This window comes from Pelophylax lessonae, assembly GCF_965119305.1.
Source record: "Pelophylax lessonae genome assembly, chromosome: 9".
Classification (NCBI taxonomy): Eukaryota; Metazoa; Chordata; class Amphibia; order Anura; family Ranidae; genus Pelophylax; species Pelophylax lessonae.
This window is the reverse complement of record NC_138776.1, coordinates 61,472,683-61,495,420: the sequence shown is the minus strand read 5'-3', so window position 1 is coordinate 61,495,420 and position 22,738 is coordinate 61,472,683. Positions and strand designations below refer to the sequence as shown.

At 44.0% G+C, this 22,738-nt stretch overlaps 1 protein-coding gene across 2 annotated transcripts in view; it reads left to right on the top strand.

Annotated features, from left to right (window-relative positions):
* ENTPD1 (ectonucleoside triphosphate diphosphohydrolase 1) overlaps positions 1-20,861 on the top strand; it is a 184,691-nt gene extending 163,830 nt beyond the window's left edge. For both annotated transcript variants that reach the window (XM_082269377.1, XM_082269376.1), the window contains exons 9-10: positions 3,221-3,355; positions 20,075-20,861. In XM_082269377.1, coding sequence (XP_082125503.1) covers positions 3,221-3,355; positions 20,075-20,281 — 342 coding nt within the window. In that variant the 3' untranslated portion in view covers positions 20,282-20,861. The remainder of the gene's footprint in view (positions 1-3,220; positions 3,356-20,074) is intronic.
* Positions 20,862-22,738: the final 1,877 nt, after the last annotated feature.

Sequence of the window (22,738 nt, the reverse complement as noted above, 5' to 3'; positions counted from 1 at the left end):
GCCGTTAACGGCATAGTGTGTTACCAATTGTTTTCTTGGTGACTATGGTCCCAGCTGCCTTGAGATCATTGACAAGATTCTCCCGTGTAGTTCTGGGCTGATTCCCCATCTTTCTCATGATCATTGAAACTCGATGAGGTGAGATCTTGCATGGATCCCCAGACCGAGGGAGATTGACAGTTTTGTGTTTCTTCCATTTGCGAATAATCACAACAAAGCTGTTTGGTGATGGTCTTGTAGCCCATTCCAGCCTTGTGTAGGTCTACAATCTTGTCCCTGACATCCTTGGACAGCTCTTTGGTCTTGGCGATGGTGGAGAGATTGGAATCTGATTATATGATTGCTTCTGTGGACAGGTGTCTTTTATACAGGTAACAAGCTGAGATTAGGAGCACTCCCTTTAGGAGATATTGCTGATTGATAGGGGATCAAATACTTATTTCACTCATTAAAATGCAAATCAATTCATAACTTTTTTGTTGCTATTATGTATCTACCTATAAAGAGGTTGTAAACCTTGTGGAAAAAAAAAAACAAACAAACAAAAAAAAAAAACCTGTAGGACAAGGGCATAATGAACTAGTATGCATCGCATGAAATACTTACCTTAGAACGAAGCTGTCTCCGTGGTGCCCGCACACCACTCTGATGGTTGACATCTTTCCCGCGTTTCTTCCGGGTTCGCAAGCTCTGGCGCTGTGAGTGGCCGAAGTTGCAATGAAGTCACTCTCGCGCATGCGCTTTGGAGCCGCCCTTTGCAGCACAGGCTCTGAAGGTCCTGGCAAAGTAAGCCAGACCTTCATAGCTCATACGCTGATGACGTCATTGGCTGAATGCATTAGGATTATCTACTAAATGAGGCAAGTTTAGGAGATATTCATAGTACCTACAAGTAAGCCTTATTATAGGCTTACCCGTAGGTACAAATAAAGAAGGAGACTTTACTTCCTCTTTAAAATTATAGACTGATCATTTCTTTGTCAGTGGGCAAACGTACCTAATCATATAAAAATAGTTAGCCGCTGATATCTGAAAGTCAGGTCATAAAACTGCAATATTTATGTAGGAAGTCCTTACAGTTCCTTATGAGGGAGGGTGTACGTCCACGATACAGAGCTGCCCTTCAGACAGGGAGGAGAAGCTGCTTCCCCAAACATGTAAAAGACAAGCAAACAAAAAAGCGCCTCTGAGTGTGGACTGTGTACTTGGAGATTTATTAAAGCAAATATAGACTCACATTAAGGTTCGTGAGGAGATGCATGTGGGATGTTGTGTCCAATAAAACGTCCATAGGAATAGGGGCACTTTTTCAAGAGCTTAAAAAAGGAGCGCGCATTGTTTTTTGCCATCCAGTGCGCATGCTTCAAAACGCGTCGCGGATTTGTGATGCCAGAGGAGCGACATTGCTTACACCGTACGTCTCAACCCTCATTTCTAGCTAGGGCTTCTCATCATAATCCGTTTCCAGCCGGATACAGCGGGATCTGGGAAGAGACGATACTTGCCATCCACATGGACAGCAGTGCCCCTATTCCTCTGAACGTCTTATTCATAGGGGGATGCTAAGGGGGGGCAGAGGACACTGCAGTGAACACCAGTGTCCCCAACTCCCCTTCACGTCACCCCTAAACACCCATTCTTCACAGTAGTGTCCTCAGTCACTCTTTACATAACCCCCCATTCCCTCACAGTAGTGTCCACCATTTATAGATGCCTGCCTTACAAGTTTTTTTTAAAAAATAGAGAATTAAACCAATTCCTATTTAGTACCTTATTAACCCTTATCTAACTCTAATCAGCTTTAATCAACTAATTCCTCCCCATAGATAATTGTAACCTTTTTTTCTTTGCATCACTTTTTTTTTTTCCTTCCTATTCTTCTTATGGTGGCCATTTTTACTAAGAGCAGGTGAGCCATTTCCTCTACTTCCTGCAACTCTGGCTTTCCAAAAGTCTGGGTCTGCCTCCTGGATCATGTGACCGCAACTACCCAGGATGCATCTGTGAATCCCTGGTTTAATCACCAGCGCCTCCAGGAAGTAGAAAAACAGTCATTACAAATAAAAGCAAAACATTTTTGTTTAATTAATTCATGTAAAATGATTTTATAACTGCACACAGAGCAATGCTGATTTGTATTTTAGTAAAAGGGGGGGGGGGTCTTTTTAAAGGAAAACTAAAGGCAAAACCTTTTTTTTAATTTTTGGACAGAGTTGAGATTGATTAGAACACCTATTATGTTTTTTGTTGTGATTTGTGTCCCTGTTAGGGAGATTTAGTCCCGGTTCACACTACCGCGACTTGTCAGGCGACTTGGCCGCCTGACAAGTCGCGGTCCATTCAGTGCTATGAGAACCGTTCTAATAGGAGCGACTCCAGTCGCTCCGACTTAGAAAATAGTTCCTGCACTACTTTTGACCGAAGTCGGAGCGACTTGCATTGACTTTCATTATGTGAAGTCCGTGCAAGTCGCGCCGAAGTTGCGGTGCACGTCGACTTCACTAGTCGCCCCCGAAGTCGGATCGCCATACTGTGAACCGATACTCACGCCCTCTATATGTGTTGTTTACTGTTATCATTGAAAGTGAAATTAAAAGAAAATCCCCAGAAAAGTATTAGAGGATAAATCTTCCAATGGTGACACTAGTTCTGATAACCTGGGGGCCCAAAGGGTAGCTTTTTTTTTTTTTTTTTTAATCTCAAAGAGATTTTTATTGAGAAAGAAAACACAAGAAAACATGTACATGTTCCAGGGAAATTACAAAGTAGATAACAATAAAGTAACACCATTTTCCAACCATGTCATATCAACATATAATAGGAAATACTCAGTACCGACAATACAGCCTGAATCTACAATGGAAACCCAGGGCAGTAGAGCAGAACCAAAGTACAAAGGATGGGAGTTATTTCACATTATTCTATCCAAGATTAAATCAAGCTTTGGTGTATCCAGCCAGGGGGACCATAATTTATCAAATTTGGCAGGGCACCCTCTGTGTTGAAAAATTTATTTTTCAAGACGTAGTGTTTCACCTATTTGGGTGATCCAATCTTTCAACGAGGGGGGGTACAATGACAAAAATATGGGAGATCAAACATACAAAAATGTAAAAAGACAATGAAATTTTTTTTAACACTACAGTAAAAAGTGAAAATTTGTGCTCACTTAAAATACATGATACTCTGTTTTAATGTCCGCACTGTTCTTGTACTGCAGGTAAAGAGAGAGTCTGGCCGGATAAAGGAGAAGTATCTCAGTGAATATTGTTTCTCTGCAGTCTACATTCTCAACCTTCTGGATCTGTATGGCTTTAACTCTAGCAGCTGGGAGGACATCACATTCTTAGGCAAGGTAATGTATGACCTCAATACAATGGCTAAGAGGATTTTTACCAATGTAGCACTACCAATGTAGGGGTTGCAGATGACTGGGTTCCCTACTTCTGCCAGGCAACAAGTATTCTCGACTCTTGTTCCAGAAACAATGAACAGTCTTTGAGCTTGTTTTTTTCTGTTTTAATAGGGGTAATAACTTGGACAGGGAATAGGGGGTTATGGGAGGCCCAACTTTATAGCAACAAAAATTAGGGACAACTTCCTCAATCAGAATGATATCACTCTTCCTCAATATGTACAGCTCAGGATGATATCACTCTTCCTCTCCATGTACAACTCAGGATGATATCACTCTTCCTCTCCATGTACAACTCAGGATGATATCACTCTTCCTCTCCATGTACAACTCAGGATGATATCACTCTTCCTCTCCATGTACAACTCAGGATGATATCACTCTTCCTCTCCATGTACAACTCAGGATGATATCACTCTTCCTTAATATGTACAGCTCAGGATGATATCACTCTTCCTCTCCATGTACAACTCAGGATGATATCACTCTTCCTCTCCATGTACAACTCAGGATGATATCACTCTTCCTCTCCATGTACAACTCAGGATGATATCACTCTTCCTTAATATGTACAGCTCAGGATGATATCACTCTTCCTCTCCATGTACAACTCAGGATGATATCACTCTTCCTCTCCATGTACAACTCAGGATGATATCACTCTTCCTCTCTATGTACAACTCAGGATGATATCACTCTTCCTCTCTATGTACAACTCAGGATCATATCACTCTTCCTCTCCATGTACAACTCAGGATGATATCACTCTTCCTCTCTATGTACAACTCAGGATCATATCACTCTTCCTCTCCATGTACAACTCAGGATGATATCACTCTTCCTCTCCATGTACAACTCAGGATGATATCACTCTTCCTCTCTATGTACAACTCAGGATCATATCACTCTTCCTCTCCATGTACAACTCAGGATGATATCACTCTTCCTCTCCATGTACAACTCAGGATGATATCACTCTTCCTCTCTATGTACAACTCAGGGTGATATCACTCTTATTCTCTATGTACAACTCAGGGTGATATCACTCTTTCTCTCCATGTACAACTCAGGGTGATATCACTCTTCCTCACCATGTACAACTCAGGATGATATCACTCTTCCTCTCTATGTACAACTCAGGGTGATATCACTCTTCCTCTCTATGTACAACTCAGAATGATATCACTCTTCCTCTCTATGTACAACTCAGAATGATATCACTCTTCCTCTCCATGTACAACTCAGGATGATATCACTCTTCCTCTCCATGTACAACTCAGGGTGATATCACTCTTCCTCTCTATATACAACTCAGGATGATATCACTCTTCCTCTCCATGTACAACTCAGGATGATATCACTCTTCCTCTCTATGTACATATCTAAATGATCTCACTACCGACAGCTGACAGCAGGCCTAAGGCAGCTAGGCTGCTCTTTAAGCCCACGCTGATTACCTGGCTTCTCTGCGGCCGTCCAAGTGCCAGTTCAGTTCAGTTGTCGGAAACATGAAAGGGGAGAAGGTAGAGGGAACATCTTTGGCCTCTTTGTGGCCGCACTGCCACCAGTATAGTTCAGCCGTCGGCACCTGGGATGCGTGACCATGAAGGGGGCAGGAGCTAGAGGAAACACCTGCCGCAAACACCATGGAGCTGGATCAGAGAGAACGTGAGTGTGCCCCCTCTGCGACCTCGATAGCAGGAGCAGTGAGGGGTGGCTTCATATTGAAGAATAATTCTATCCATTGCCTCCTGCAGCCTCTGAAAGCCTGCGGCAGGGAGAGGAGGAGAAGTGGACATTCAGAGGCTGCAGGAGGAAATGAAGATAATGATTCTTCTATATTCAGCCAGGCCCACCACTCCTCCTATCCTGTTTCTTTCTGCTGCCCCCTCCCTGTGCTCTCCGCCCCCTGTGCTTTCTCCCCACTCCTGCCGTCTTGCCTCCCTGTGCTATCCTCTTCCTCTACATGTTCACTGCCTCTCCCCTGTGCTCTCCCCCCCATGCTATCGGCCACCCCCAGTGCTCTCCAGCCCCCTCTCCCATCACCCCCCCCGTGTTTTCCAGCCCTCCTGTACTGTCTGGCCCCCCTGTGCTCTCCTTTTTCCCCCTGTATTCTCTGCAGCCAGGCCCACCACTCCTCCTATCCTGTTTCTTTCTGCTGCCTCCTCCCTGTGCTCTCTGCCCCATGTGCTTTCCCCCCACTCCTGCCTTCTTGCCCTCCTGTGCTATCCTCTTCCTCTACATGTTCTCTGCCTCTCCCCTGTGCTCTCCCCCCATGCTATTGGCAACACCCCAGTGCTCTCCAGCCCCCTCTCCCCTCCCCCCCCCCGTGTTTTCCAGCCTCTCTGTACTGTCTGGCCCCCCTGTGCTCTCCTTTTTCCCCCTGTATTCCACGTTCCCCCATTCCGTCTCCTCAGGGATCTGTCTGGATGGAGAGTGGGGAAGGCAGCTGTTTAATATGTCATGGGCTGCTCAGTCCAAAATGCCCTAGCCTATTTTTTTGTCCCAGTCCAGGCCTGGCTGACAGTCTCTGATAAAGAAGCAAAAGCCTCTTAAGGACTTGAAACTTTTCGTTCCTTTTGAAAGTAGCACAAAAGTTGTAGGTTGCATACTGAGAGTGACTCGAACTTCACAGTAGACACTGATCTCAGCTCAACTACTGCAGGAAATGCCAGCCCACCTGGCTGCTTCTTCACCAGTCTACCCAGCTGTCTCTCCACCAGCCAGCCTGACTGCTCCAGAGATCTCGCAGGGCAAGGTTAAAGTGTTACTAAACCCAAGACAGTAAAATCAGTCTGTATAAGCAGTAAAATATGCTTGTTCTACTCACTTTGGAACCTAAGGGGTTAATCAGTTGCATTGTGTGTAAATGCTGTTTGATCCTGTCTCTCTGATCCTCCTCTTCTTTCACTGTCTCCAAAAAATAACCTGATATTTACAGAGCCAGGGGACGGGCTGCACATGCTCAGTTTGGTATGTATTGCTAGAGAGTTTTTTTTTTTCTTGGGAGAGGGCATGTGATCAGCACAGGGCCAATCAGCACTGTCCAGACATGTCCAGACAGAGGATCAGAGGAGAATGAAAACTCCTCCTCCAAGCTTTACTAGGAACTGATATAAGTCACAAGACTATATACTGCTAATGAGAAAAGGTATTTATCCATTTATATTTCCTAAAATAATTGCATTTCCATGTTCTGTGTACTTTGGGAGACCAGATATAGTGAATGCAGGCTCCTGGGTTTAGTAATACTTTAACCACTTAACGACCAAGCCTATTTCTGACACATGTAGTTTACAAGTTAAAATCAGTATGTTTTGCTAGAAAATTACTTAGAACCCCAAAACATTATATATATATATATATATACACATATATACATATACATATACATATATATATATATATATATATATATATATATATATATATATATATATATATATATATATATATTTAGCAAAGACTCTGGAGAATAAAATGGTCCTGCAATATTTTTTGTCACGCGGTATTTGCGCACAATTCACACAATTTTTAGGAAAAAAATATATTTCACTGATTTTAAAAGAAAAAAACTAAACAGTAAAGTTAGCCCAATTTTTTTGTATATTGTGAAAGATGATCTCACGCCGAGTAAATAGATACCTAGCATGTTATGGTTTAAAATTGTGCACACTCGTGGAATGGTAACAAACTACAGTACTTAAAAATCTCCATAGGCAGTGACAGGGACTCTTTATGGAGACCCCTGACCCCTCCACTGCACTTCAAAGTATTCAAAATGCTGAAATCTGCTTTTTTGAATACTGATATTTTTTCTAAATCGGCGCCATTGGCAACCGAGTAAACTAAGTGACGTTGTGACGTCGCTTCCAGGTTACATGATCAGACCCCTGGTGAGACAGGAGACCCAGGTAGAGCTGTGGAAGGCAGCGGGAGGGGGGGACATCCCCTACCACTCACTGGGGTAACGACCGAGTGGCTGCTGAGCTGCATCGATTGTTATCTCCTGAAAGCTGACCGCCTGCTCTAAAAAACGGTACCGGGTTGATGCCTGCAGCTGCAGGCATCATCCCGGGACAACCACTTCTTCAAGCCGACATACAGGTATGTTGATTTGGGGGAAGTGGTTAAGAAAGATTTAAGCACACGGCTATCTTACAGAAAGACCTGCTATGTGCGGCAGTCTCTCTCCTTGTAAGTCCTTCCCCTTGTAAATCCCAGACTATACTGTAGTACTCACACTGTCTTCCTTCTCCTGCTGCCTCTCAGGAAAGACTCCCTCCCAACTGCTTTTGTTGTCAGGATCCTCCTGAACCAGCCCGAGCCCCGACCCGAGGCAGAGTCCCTCCCGGCAGGGGTTCTCCTCAAAGACCACCAATGGTCCCCTCAGCACTCCATCTCCATCTTTCACCCGACTCCCTTGCCAGTATGACTCAACCATATTTAACCACTTAAGCCCCGGAAGATTTTACCCCCATTCCGACCAGGGGGTATTTTGCGATTCTGCACTGCGTGAATTTAACGCACAATTGCGCGGTCGTGCGACGCTGTACCTAAACGAATTTGACGTCCTTTTTTTCCCACAAACAGAGCTTTCTTTTGGTGGTATTTGATCACCTGTGCGATTTTTTGATCACGCGCTATAAACAAAAAAAGAGCGTCAATTTTGCAAAAATAGCAATATTTTTCACATTTTTTTATATGAAATTCCCCCAAAAAAAAATGTAAAAATCAAAATTTTTAAAAATTTTCGGCCAATTTATTTTATGCTAATAAAATCAAGGGGGAAATCCTGCGCTAAATAACAAATAGAGATGACAAACTGATCGTATATAATGACATGAACAGGCTAGCAGCTAGAACACTGGACTTATAGAAATCCCACTCAAATATATATCAAAATAGTGCAGCGCTAGGAACATTGAAATAAATCATACATAAAAAGGCTAAAAACTGTAGTATGGTTAATCACTCAACCAAACCCAAGTGTACATAGAAACATGAGTCCATTATATTAAAAAAGACAATCAACTTGCAAGGATGGTAGAGAGTCCAATGCAGAGTAGAAATCCCAAGGTGCGGAGAGCAGAGTTGGAAAGACACCCAAATGTGTAAATAAGGTGGCTGCTTACCGCAACTAGTGGGCCTCCAAATTAATGGATAAGCCACTTAGGCGTGAAGTGTTAGCCCTAATGGGATGGACTTTCTCCTCCACTTCAGTGGACCAGGATCAATTCCGTGTGTTCCTATACCCCGCTCAGTCACAAGGCAGATATGACTCCAATATGTATGGCAGTATGCAAGGAATGAAGGAAATCATAGCGTAATCCCGTAATACAATTAAATTGGTTTTATTAAAGTTCTACTTACATTATGGCAGACATGTATGTGCAGACAATATACAATAGCGGCGTCCCGCTAGGATAAAACACGAGCCGGCGTCTTGGGGGCGTGACAGGCGCGATGTCCGGAACCTCCCGACCGGTTTCGTCAGAGTGACGTCGTCAGGGGCGTGGTTACCGGACATCGCGGTCACGCCTGGTAAATACCCCATATGCTCATCACTTCCGGATAATCCTCCAATTAAAGAAGAAGAAGGGCGGAAGTGACGCATCCGCTGTTTGGCCGTTGAGGGCGGAAATGATTAATATGTGAAAACGATCTAGATGTTCACAAGGGACAGGGTTGGAACACTCTGTCCTCTTTCGTTCTAACATTAATATAATAGAATATTAAATGAGCCACTATGTTAATTATACAAACAGCGGCCCAAAAACAAAAACAAGCAGTATAGAAAAAACGGCAATATAGAGAGAATAGCCACCAATTGTGCATAGCGCCATCTTGTGGCCAAAAATTATATTGCGGCCAAAAAAAGATCCCTAATTGAGATAAAAAAGAGGAACGAAGGCCAAAAAGTGGATTGCAACACCTTTCCCTTTAACAGATGACCTCTTACTCATAGCCTTACATGTATCATAATACTCATAACAATAAAAAGTGAAAAAGGCCATTAATTAAAAATACATTTAACAGATAGTGATATATGGCTAAAAATACATATAAAACCAGAAAATATCAAAATAAAGCTTGAAAAATAGTGCAATTCCTAGAACTGCAAAAATTAAGATAAATGGGACTTGATGACATATCTATCCATTTCCCGCATCAACCTCATTAGCTGTTATTGATGAAACAGTTAATGTCCCATTCGACGTTAAGGCCAAAGGGGACATAGGATTTTAAAATGTAAATCCATCGTGTTTCAGCACGGGATAATTCCCTTTTGGCATTAGCTCCTCGCCAATTTGGAGCAAATTGATCAAATGCCACAAACAGCGTGTTGCGGGGGTCTTTATGTCGACAGGAGTCGAAATGTTTCGACACACTGTGGCCAGGAAAACCTTTGCGGATATTGGCCACATGTTCTCCCATGCGTATTTGCATGGTCCGCAGAGTTCGTCCAATGTACTGCTTCCCACATTTACATTGGAGTAGATAAACTACATTTTGTGTTGAACAAGTGATGAAGGAATTAATCGGGTATTCTCTCCCAGTGACCTGAGACCTAATTTTCTCTATCCTCCTACCCTTGAACACATTTAGAGCACAGATATTGCATCTCTTGCAGGGATAGAACCCTTTAAGTTCTGGGAAAAACCTGGGTTTCTGTGGTTTCTCGATAACATTATGGGCCACCTGGTGTCTTAGCGATGGGGCACCTCTAAAAATAACATTAGGCCGGTCTGGGAGGACTGGACCCAGTACTCTGTCATTTTTAATGACGGACCAATGTTTTTGCATAATTTTTTTGACCTCATAATGTTGGGTACTGAACGAGGTGACAAAACAGTTTTTAAACGGTTGATTGTCATTGGTTCTTGTGCGAGGGGCTAATAGATTCGACCTATCCATATCAGCCACCTCCCTGATGGTCTTATCTAAGGAGTCGGCATGATATCCCCTATCCAAAAACTTGCTTTTGAGCTGTGAGGCTTGTGAAAGGAAGCTGTCAAGGTGGGTACAATTACGCCGTAGCCTCATAAATTGTCCTTTGGGGACGGCTTGTAACCACGATTTATGGTGACAGCTATCCACTGGGATAAAGCTGTTTCGGTCGGTCTGTTTAAAGAAGGTGGAAGTAACCAACCTGTCCTCTTCCACAGACAAACTCAAGTCCAAGAAACTGATATTGGTAGTGCTACTGGTACAATCCAGTTTTATACCTCTGTCGTTCTCATTTAGTGTAGACATGAATAGATCAAGGGAACACTGATCACCATCCCATAGGAGGAGGATGTCGTCTATGTACCTCCTCCACAGCACCAGCTGGGGTGGTCGGTCCTTATAGACGACATCCTCCTCCCACCTGGCCATAAATAAATTGGCCAGGCTGGGGGCAAATTTTGCCCCCATAGCCACACCGCGGCACTGTAAAAAATAGGTGTCATTAAACCAAAAAAAATTGTGTGTCATTGCAAAACTCAAAATCTCCAAGATGAACTCAATCTGCTCTTTATCTAACCCACTGAGGGTATTCAGATAATATTGTACCGCCTCATATCCCAATTGATGTGGGATGATCGTGTACAGGGACATGACGTCAGCCGTGGCCACGATCATACCTTCCTTCCATGTGACGTCCTTAATGATGTTGAGGACATGTGTCGTGTCCTTGAGATAGGAAGGCATTTGTGATACCAGTGGTTGGAGAAAGGCATCAACATACCTCCCAATGCGAGAGCATAAGGAGTCTATCCCACTAATGATGGGACGACCGGGGGGTTTAATGGGATTTTTGTGTACTTTAGGGAGAAAGTACATAACTGGCAAACGGGGAGCCAGAGGGACAAGAAACAATTTTTCCTTTTCTTTAAGAATGCCTTTATCAAAGGCTTGATTTACTAGAATCTGAAGCTCTTTTTTGTATTTTACTGTAGGATTCCTATTAAGAATCTGGTAAGTGTCCCTATCGCTCAAAATGTTGTTCATCTCAAGGACATAGTCATCCTTGTCCAGAACGACAATACCGCCGCCTTTGTCGGCCGGACGAATGACTATGTCCTTGTGTTCACACAGTGTCTGTAGCCCAATTTGTAGGGAATTGTTAGTCGGTGGCTTCCTTATCTTAATCTTTTCCAAGTCACCTAGTACCAGTTCTTTGAAGACCCGAACAGAAGAGGAGACTTTTCCAGATGGATTAAATAGAGAGGCGTTGGCGAGGGAAGTATGTGTATACTTGTTGGTATTATTAGAAATGGTTCTACTGGGATTGGATAATATATATCTTTGTATATTCAACTTTCTAATATATTTTTGGACATCAATGAAGGTGTCAAACTTGTTGATTGTCTTTGGAGGTGCAAACTTCAATCCCCGGTTTAGCACGGATTGTTCCTCTTTAGTGAAAGAGGCTTTAGAAAGGTTGAATATACCCCCATCATTTATAGTCGCCTTCTTTTTTGCCCTCGCCTTCCGCCCCCCTATACGAAAGTATAATCGCGATGTGGGTGACTATAAAAACGACACAGTGTTTAAATGGCAAGTCGCTAGGGCAGCCACTAATGCCAATATGGGTGATAACATTCAGGGTGAACCCATGGACACTGTGACAGCCACCACCTCATTACCCAATGGCCAAGTTTCTTCTAGAGGGTTCAATAATAAGCCCATTAATGGCGGGAAGGGACATAATATCAAAAAATTCCCCCCAGGTGTTCCATCCAACAGAGGGTCTAATAATTATAACAACAATAATAGGAATAATAATAGGCCTTATTTTGCCAATCAGCAAAAACTTTTGCCTAATAACAGACGGGGGCCATCACAATATGATTATTATGATGCCCCCTATACACCAAGACCTGGAGGTAGTGTACCTACCTTTAATAGGTTCACTCCTCTGGATAATGGTGGATGGGATTCCCCTAATGATAACAGGGTCATCACCCGTCATCCTAGGAATGAACCGAGAGGGTGGAATGATAACAGGGATCGTTTTGGGTCAGAATACGAACAATTCGATTCACCACGTAATTTTCGTCCACCCCCACCATCTAATATGAACCAATACCAAGGGGATTTTCCCAGAGACTATCAAAACATCCAAAGGGATATCGAACAAAGAGAGGGACCAGAGGGGGGCGGAAGGCGAGGGCAAAAAAGAAGGCGACTATAAATGATGGGGGTATATTCAACCTTTCTAAAGCCTCTTTCACTAAAGAGGAACAATCCGTGCTAAACCGGGGATTGAAGTTTGCACCTCCAAAGACAATCAACAAGTTTGACACCTTCATTGATGTCCAAAAATATATTAGAAAGTTGAATATACAAAGATATATATTATCCAATCCCAGTAGAACCATTTCTAATAATACCAACAAGTATACACATACTTCCCTCGCCAACGCCTCTCTATTTAATCCATCTGGAAAAGTCTCCTCTTCTGTTCGGGTCTTCAAAGAACTGGTACTAGGTGACTTGGAAAAGATTAAGATAAGGAAGCCACCGACTAACAATTCCCTACAAATTGGGCTACAGACACTGTGTGAACACAAGGACATAGTCATTCGTCCGGCCGACAAAGGCGGCGGTATTGTCGTTCTGGACAAGGATGACTATGTCCTTGAGATGAACAACATTTTGAGCGATAGGGACACTTACCAGATTCTTAATAGGAATCCTACAGTAAAATACAAAAAAGAGCTTCAGATTCTAGTAAATCAAGCCTTTGATAAAGGCATTCTTAAAGAAAAGGAAAAATTGTTTCTTGTCCCTCTGGCTCCCCGTTTGCCAGTTATGTACTTTCTCCCTAAAGTACACAAAAATCCCATTAAACCCCCCGGTCGTCCCATCATTAGTGGGATAGACTCCTTATGCTCTCGCATTGGGAGGTATGTTGATGCCTTTCTCCAACCACTGGTATCACAAATGCCTTCCTATCTCAAGGACACGACACATGTCCTCAACATCATTAAGGACGTCACATGGAAGGAAGGTATGATCGTGGCCACGGCTGACGTCATGTCCCTGTACACGATCATCCCACATCAATTGGGATATGAGGCGGTACAATATTATCTGAATACCCTCAGTGGGTTAGATAAAGAGCAGATTGAGTTCATCTTGGAGATTTTGAGTTTTGCAATGACACACAATTTTTTTTGGTTTAATGACACCTATTTTTTACAGTGCCGCGGTGTGGCTATGGGGGCAAAATTTGCCCCCAGCCTGGCCAATTTATTTATGGCCAGGTGGGAGGAGGATGTCGTCTATAAGGACCGACCACCCCAGCTGGTGCTGTGGAGGAGGTACATAGACGACATCCTCCTCCTATGGGATGGTGATCAGTGTTCCCTTGATCTATTCATGTCTACACTAAATGAGAACGACAGAGGTATAAAACTGGATTGTACCAGTAGCACTACCAATATCAGTTTCTTGGACTTGAGTTTGTCTGTGGAAGAGGACAGGTTGGTTACTTCCACCTTCTTTAAACAGACCGACCGAAACAGCTTTATCCCAGTGGATAGCTGTCACCATAAATCGTGGTTACAAGCCGTCCCCAAAGGACAATTTATGAGGCTACGGCGTAATTGTACCCACCTTGACAGCTTCCTTTCACAAGCCTCACAGCTCAAAAGCAAGTTTTTGGATAGGGGATATCATGCCGACTCCTTAGATAAGACCATCAGGGAGGTGGCTGATATGGATAGGTCGAATCTATTAGCCCCTCGCACAAGAACCAATGACAATCAACCGTTTAAAAACTGTTTTGTCACCTCGTTCAGTACCCAACATTATGAGGTCAAAAAAATTATGCAAAAACATTGGTCCGTCATTAAAAATGACAGAGTACTGGGTCCAGTCCTCCCAGACCGGCCTAATGTTATTTTTAGAGGTGCCCCATCGCTAAGACACCAGGTGGCCCATAATGTTATCGAGAAACCACAGAAACCCAGGTTTTTCCCAGAACTTAAAGGGTTCTATCCCTGCAAGAGATGCAATATCTGTGCTCTAAATGTGTTCAAGGGTAGGAGGATAGAGAAAATTAGGTCTCAGGTCACTGGGAGAGAATACCCGATTAATTCCTTCATCACTTGTTCAACACAAAATGTAGTTTATCTACTCCAATGTAAATGTGGGAAGCAGTACATTGGACGAACTCTGCGGACCATGCAAATACGCATGGGAGAACATGTGGCCAATATCCGCAAAGGTTTTCCTGGCCACAGTGTGTCGAAACATTTCGACTCCTGTCGACATAAAGACCCCCGCAACACGCTGTTTGTGGCATTTGATCAATTTGCTCCAAATTGGCGAGGAGCTAATGCCAAAAGGGAATTATCCCGTGCTGAAACACGATGGATTTACATTTTAAAATCCTATGTCCCCTTTGGCCTTAACGTCGAATGGGACATTAACTGTTTCATCAATAACAGCTAATGAGGTTGATGCGGGAAATGGATAGATATGTCATCAAGTCCCATTTATCTTAATTTTTGCAGTTCTAGGAATTGCACTATTTTTCAAGCTTTATTTTGATATTTTCTGGTTTTATATGTATTTTTAGCCATATATCACTATCTGTTAAATGTATTTTTAATTAATGGCCTTTTTCACTTTTTATTGTTATGAGTATTATGATACATGTAAGGCTATGAGTAAGAGGTCATCTGTTAAAGGGAAAGGTGTTGCAATCCACTTTTTGGCCTTCGTTCCTCTTTTTTATCTCAATTAGGGATCTTTTTTTGGCCGCAATATAATTTTTGGCCACAAGATGGCGCTATGCACAATTGGTGGCTATTCTCTCTATATTGCCGTTTTTTCTATACTGCTTGTTTTTGTTTTTGGGCCGCTGTTTGTATAATTAACATAGTGGCTCATTTAATATTCTATTATATTAATGTTAGAACGAAAGAGGACAGAGTGTTCCAACCCTGTCCCTTGTGAACATCTAGATCGTTTTCACATATTAATCATTTCCGCCCTCAACGGCCAAACAGCGGATGCGTCACTTCCGCCCTTCTTCTTCTTTAATTGGAGGATTATCCGGAAGTGATGAGCATATGGGGTATTTACCAGGCGTGACCGCGATGTCCGGTAACCACGCCCCTGACGACGTCACTCTGACGAAACCGGTCGGGAGGTTCCGGACATCGCGCCTGTCACGCCCCCAAGACGCCGGCTCGTGTTTTATCCTAGCGGGACGCCGCTATTGTATATTGTCTGCACATACATGTCTGCCATAATGTAAGTAGAACTTTAATAAAACCAATTTAATTGTATTACGGGATTACGCTATGATTTCCTTCATTCCTTGCATACTGCCATACATATTGGAGTCATATCTGCCTTGTGACTGAGCGGGGTATAGGAACACACGGAATTGATCCTGGTCCACTGAAGTGGAGGAGAAAGTCCATCCCATTAGGGCTAACACTTCACGCCTAAGTGGCTTATCCATTAATTTGGAGGCCCACTAGTTGCGGTAAGCAGCCACCTTATTTACACATTTGGGTGTCTTTCCAACTCTGCTCTCCGCACCTTGGGATTTCTACTCTGCATTGGACTCTCTACCATCCTTGCAAGTTGATTGTCTTTTTTAATATAATGGACTCATGTTTCTATGTACACTTGGGTTTGGTTGAGTGATTAACCATACTACAGTTTTTAGCCTTTTTATGTATGATTTATTTCAATGTTCCTAGCGCTGCACTATTTTGATATAAATTTATTTTATGCTACCTATGTTTGGTAAAAAAAATCGCAAAAAGCGTATTTTGATTGGTTTGCGCAAAAGTTATCGCGTTTACTAACAAAGGGAAAGATTTTTGTCATTTTTGTTGTTTTTTTTTTTAACGCGTAATGGCGGCGATCTGCGATTTTTTTTGCGGTACTGCGACATTGCGGCGGACAGATCGGACCCTTGACTGACATTTTTGACACTTTTGGGGTTACCAGTGACATTTCTACAGTAATCAGTGCTATATATATGCACTGTTACTGTAAAAATACACTGGTAGTGAAGGGGTTAACTTTATTTGGAAGGGAGGGGCTGTGTGTGTCCCTAGGGGCGTGGTTTCTACTGTGATTGGCTGTGGCTCTAGCTGTAAGGACACTGATCAACGGATCTACATACCAGATCCGTTTTATCAGTGTCTTTGCAGCGAGGAGAATGACAGGCAGTTTGTTTACACAAGCTGCCTGACATTCTCCCTCTCCCCCGCCGATCGCCGAGTGACCGGCGGACATCGGGTCCGCTGGTCACACGCGCGGGGGGGTCCGTGACCACGCGGGAGCGGGAGCGCGCCCCGGGGGGCGCGCGCTCGCTCCCTAGACCCTCACAAGCAAGCAACGTAGCCCTACGTTAGTTTGCCTGTGAGGGGCTGACCGCCGACGTAGATAGTCGTGCGGCGGTCGGCAAGTGGCTAAAGTAGAACTATAGGCAAAACTTTTTTCTCTGGATAGAGTAAGAGAGGGTTATAATATATCCCCCTCTATTACTTTTTTGGGGATAACCCAAAATGTGGGGATTTCTTTCACTTTCAATTATAATGGTAAACGGGAGAAATACAGAGGGTGGCTCTCCCTAATGGGGACACTGACAGCAATAAAAAGTAACAGGTGTTCTAATCCCTCTCCACTCTATCCAAAACGAAAAAAAACGTTTTGGCCTCAGTTATACTTTAAATGCTTACTTAGTCACCATGCCAGGCCCACTGCCTGGGGATTGGCTAAGCTCCCCTAAGTATGTAGATCAACCCTCCTGTCCTCTGCCCACTAGTCTCAAGAAGTTTCTCCTAACTTCCAGATCCAGGGGGAGGTACCAAAGACTTGCCTCTCTATCCTTGTGCAGAGTGACTGGTCTTGTCTCCACCCCTTCTATAGTTTTCTGCAGGCAGCATGTAGTGCATGTAGTGGGTGGAGCCTGTTGAGTCCCTCCCACAGCTCTGCTTTCTGCACAGGCTGTATACAGCACAATGATGATGTCACCACTACTTTTATAAAGTAATTTCTGGGTTTGCACAAGCATTATGTGCACTCAAAGTGGATTTATATCCTTTGTGGTTATTGATGAATACATTTAAACTAAAGCTTGTGTCTAGAGTTCAAATTTAAAGTAATACTAAAGCTTTGGTTTTCTTTTTTTTTAAAATAACAAACATGTAATACTTACCTGCACTGTGCAGTTGGTTTTGCAAAGAGCAGCCTGGATCCACCTCTTCTCCGGTCCCATGTCGGTGCTTCTGGCCCCTCCCTCCTGTAAGGTGCCCTCACAGCAAGCAGCTTGCTCTAGGGGGAACCGAAGCAGGTGCACTTCCAAGCCGCAGCTCTGTGTGTCCATTCACACATGGAGATGTGGCTTGGCCCTGCCCCCTCCATCTCCTGTTGGAGATGGCTGTGATTGACAGCAGCGGGGGCCACCAAAAGCCAATCAGGAGTGTAAGTCAGTGAAGAGCCGAGGCTCTCGTGGAAATCGTTGGATCAAGAGGGAGCTCAGGTAAGTATTAGGGGGGGCTGCTGCACACAGAAGACACCTTGTGCCTTTACAATCACTTTAAAGTGGAGCCAAGGACAAATTAAAAGAAGGACGAAAATTATGCCAGCTGTCAATAGCTCTATCGGGGCAGTTTTTGTTTTTCTGAGGCCCCCAAGTTCCATTGTTTGGACTACAGTCCTCAAAACGTATGAAACTTTTTATTATCTTCTAAAAGGGACATCTGAAAACAAAGAGCAGAGAAGGATAAATGGTAACTCTACATATTTATTATAGAATTTTGTGCTTTTTCCAGAGTTTTGGGCAGGTTCAGACTAGCCTATGCTCTGAAAAGTAATCCGCAGTGGATCACGTTTTAGAGTTCTAAACAGCATTCGGGAGGTGATGCCTCCTGAATGTCTGTTTTTTTTTCTTCTGCAATTTGTAATGGAGCTAATGTATCAGCCACCTAAAGTCTAAAATACAGCTGGGGGGGGGGGGGGGGGGCTGTTTACATGTCCTGGCCACAGTAAATGTATTGCGGCGTGTCAATCTGACAGGTGGCACTGCCCATCAAACTCACCTATTCAAGTCAAAGGGTTTGCACAGGGTCGCTGTTAGAAATCAAGGGGCCCCATACAGCCTTCCTGATGGGCCCCCACCAACCCCACTTACCCTCCACCTACCCTCCCCCCTCCTCTGCTCCCATCTCCTGGGTCCATCTGTTAACCTAATGGGGTCTAAGTAAATGTAATTTAGGCCCTGATAAGCAAGTAGGAATGAGGGTGTGTTCTAGTAAAATCCATTAATTCATTTAGGCAGAAATTAACAATAAAGCTGCCCTGGGCCCCCTTGTTTAGCTGATTGGGCCTGGGCCCGGTATGACAGGACTGGTTGTACTGCCTTTTCAGCTGCCCTGGGTTTACGCCACAACCGCAATCCAAATACATGCTGGATGCCTAAGCAGCTTGTGGTTGCAGCAGGACCCCACTTCAATGGGTGAGTTTGACAGGCAGTGCTGCTGTCAGCCTGACATGCCACATTAAATTTGCCACAGCCGTGGCATGTGAACAGCCTCTCCTTCTACTGTATTTTAGACCTTAAGTGGGCGACCAGGGGATGGTAAAACCACAGCCCTGCCACCTGTTTATGCCGATCCCCCAGCTGCCTATTTGAATGAGACATTTCTAATAAAGCATATCTAGACTTAAATAATATCTGAGTGCATTACGTGAGAGTTCAGGACTACGCTATGTACAGAGTGCAAGGTTCAGGAGTGCATTACGTGCAGAGTTCAGAACTATGCTATGTACAGAGTGCAAGGTTCAGGAGTGCATTACTTGCAGATGTCAGGACTACACTATGTACAGAGTGCAAGGTTCAGGAGTGCATTACATGCAGAGTTCAGAACTACGCTATGTACAGAGTACAAGGTTCAGGAGTGTGCTACGTACAGAGTGCAGAGTTCAGGAAGGTGTTACGTACAGATTGCAGGGTCCAGGGGTGCATTATGCATAGAGTGCAGCATTCAGTGGTGTACTGTGTATGGAGTGCAGGGTTTAGGGGTGCACTGTGCACACTTTGTAACCCCAACCCCCCCCCCCCCCCCCCATAAAGCTTCCTCGCATCTTTTTCACCTACCTGGCTCAGCTCTAGTACTTCCCTGTGTTGGTGGCTCTACTACCTATGTATTTGCAGGGAGAGCGTTCTTTCTCCTAGATTCTGAAGATCTTTCCATGCTGTGCCCCACCGTGAGTGCATGCAGGATCTGTTAGATCTGGGATCCGCTGAGGGAAAAGCTGTCCCTTGTAAACACAGAAGGCTTCTATGTTTACAAGTGACAGTGCGGAGTGGTAGCAAGGGGTGAGAGCTGGAGGTGGTGGAATGGCGGAATGGAGTTCCTCACACCTGCAAAACTAGGTGTGAGGGCAACATGACAAGGCTTGGAGAGCCGCATTTGGCCCGGGGGGCCTTGTGTTTGACATACCTGCCTTAGACAAACCAGTTTTCGTTATTTTCTATACACAACTACTGTAGTAAGCCAGGCCAGCCAGGAGAGCAGGAGGTCATGATTAATTAGCATCTCCATTCATTTGTTTTCAGGAGTGCCTTGTACTTTGGCGTAATACTGAATTATCATTGTTATATTGTATTTATTTACTGTATCATCTCTACAGATCCAAGGTAGCGATGCTGGATGGACTCTGGGGTACATGTTGAACCTGACCAATATGATCCCAGCTGAGCTGCCTCCTTCCCCTCCGCTGTCACACGGTGGATATGTCGGAATCATGGTCTTATTCTCCGTTTTCCTATTACTCATCCTTTTGACTTGCTGGCTGACATTCCGAAAACCAAAATGTCTACAGAAGGGCATAATCTAGAGGCCTCATTGTATCCGACCGCCAGAGATGGACAAGGAGCTGCCCTGCAAGATTTCGCTCGCCGTGGATTAATATGGTGACTTTGCAGACAGCATCGACCAATCAGAAGAGGACATTTAACAGGGAAACCGAGCGCTGCTGAAATGACGAGACATATAAGCCGGGCATGGACCTGAGTGCTGCCGTTCCTGAACGGGTGGTTTTATTTTTTTGTTTTGGTTTCTTTTATCAACTTCATATTTATGAAGAGAATAATTAACATTTATCCTTTTTAAGAGAGGGATAGGATGGAAGACTGTGAGTAGAAGACTATGACCACTGAACACGGCCGCGGGGCTCGTGTTCGCAATTACAAAAAAAAATAAAAATAAACTGATCTCAGGTTACATCATATAATTAGCTCTATTATTGTATTTTTATAAGTCTGTTTCATTTATAATAGGTTACATTCCTTTGTCCTTGTCAAGAAAGCCATAGCATTGCTACTGTCTACCCAAACACAATATGTTTATATATAAATGAAGAAAAAGATTCCACTGTCACTGTGGGTTTGCGTATGCTTGACCAGACACTGTGTTAACGTTCCTGCAGGTACTTCCATGTATGACATCATGGCTGTTCTGAATGCAAAGTCCCTGCACGGGGTTATGCGGGGGGCATGTGGCAGTGGCTATGTACATTATTTAATTTAATAGTGCATTCCGTTCAATATTAAACATTGAAATGTATAAAGGAAGCAGAGCATAGTTCCACAGGTTCCATTATTCACCCAGGCCAGTCATTCTCAACCAGGCTTCCATGGATCACTGGGGTTCCTCAGTCTAAAGGGTGCTAGGGGATTCCTTGAGCTGTGGCTGATTGACCTCCTATCTGATGGTGCCTGTATAGTTCTGGGATCAATACCACTTGGGAGAGCCAGCAGCATGACACCAATTTTTTTTTTTTAGCTGTTTGTAAGGCTGGCACTCTGACCTGAACATCTGTAAGGGACCTTCTTCCCACTGGCTACCATAGGTCCCTCAATGAATCAGTTTTATTAGGGGATCCTTGAGACCTGAAAAAAATTTCATGGGTTCCCCAAGGGATTATGTGGGGGACATGTGGCAGCGGCTATGTATGTTATTTAATTTAATAGAGCATTCTGGTCAATATTACATCTTGGAATGCAAAAAAGGAAGCAGAGAACATCTCCACAGGCTCCATTATTCATTTATGCCAGCCGTTCTCAACCAGGCTTCCATGGATCGTTGGGGTTCCTCCAAATGTTGCTAGGGTTTCCTTTAGCTATGACTGACTGATCTTCCTTCTGATGGTGCCTGCATAGTTCCAGGGTTAATGCCACTTGGTAGAGCCAACAGCATGACACCAATGATCTTTTTAGCTGTTTGTAAAGCTGGCATTCTGACCCTAACTTCTGTAAGGGACCATCTTCTCCCAATGACCACCATAAGTCCCTGAGTGAATCAGTTTTAGTAAGGCTTCCTCAAGACCTTCATTTCATGGGTTCCTCTGGGGTAAAAAAAAAGGTTGAGAAAATCTGATGAAGGCTTTATTGTAGCTCCCCAAACCCCCCCTAGGCCCTTTTCTTGGTAATTCAAGAACCTGCTTTTGATGCAGGACAAGTTTTCCCAAACACACCCAATGAAGGCTCCTTTCATCTTTCACATACAATATTAGGCTTTGTATACATGTGCAGGAAAATTTACTGCCCCTTTAAAAAGCAGCCTGTGGTGGATTGCTTTCAGAGGCAGTTGACAGGTGGGGATATATTGCCTACTGACCACCTTTTTTAACCAATGAAAGCCCACCACAGTTGCATGCAGGGCTGCTGTTGGAAATCATGGGGCCTCGTATAGCCTACCTTTTGTGGCCCCTTTGACCCACCCTTGACCCCACCCCTGGCCCATCCCCTGTCCCGGCTTTGAACATGTAATAGAATTAGACATGACAGATCCTCTTTATGGAGAGACCTGGGGTCTATTAGACCCCACAGCTCTCCTCTAGCCTTCAAAGCATCTGATAATATTGAGATGTCTGCTCCTACAGGGCTTTAGAAAGCCCTTTTTGTTATTTTGCAGAAATGAAGTGTAAAGGTGCCCGGGCCCTCCTATTAAGCTGATAGGGCCGGGCCCGATACAACAGGACTGGCTGTACCGCCTTATCAGCAGCCCTGGTTGCATGCATTACATGCAGTTGCAGCGCAGGCCCATTCACTTGAAGGGGTCGCATTCGCCAGCCAAATAGGACATGTATAATAATGTGCATAATTTTACTGCACGGCAAGTGAGGCAATGGGGTTGAATTACTTAAACTGGAGAGTGCAAAATCTGGTGCAGCTGTGCATAGAAACCAATCAGCTTCCAGGTTTTTTTTTGTCAAAGCTTAATTTAACAAGCTGAAGTTAGAAGCTGATTGGTTTCTATGCACAGCTGCACCCGATTTTGCACTCCAGTTTTA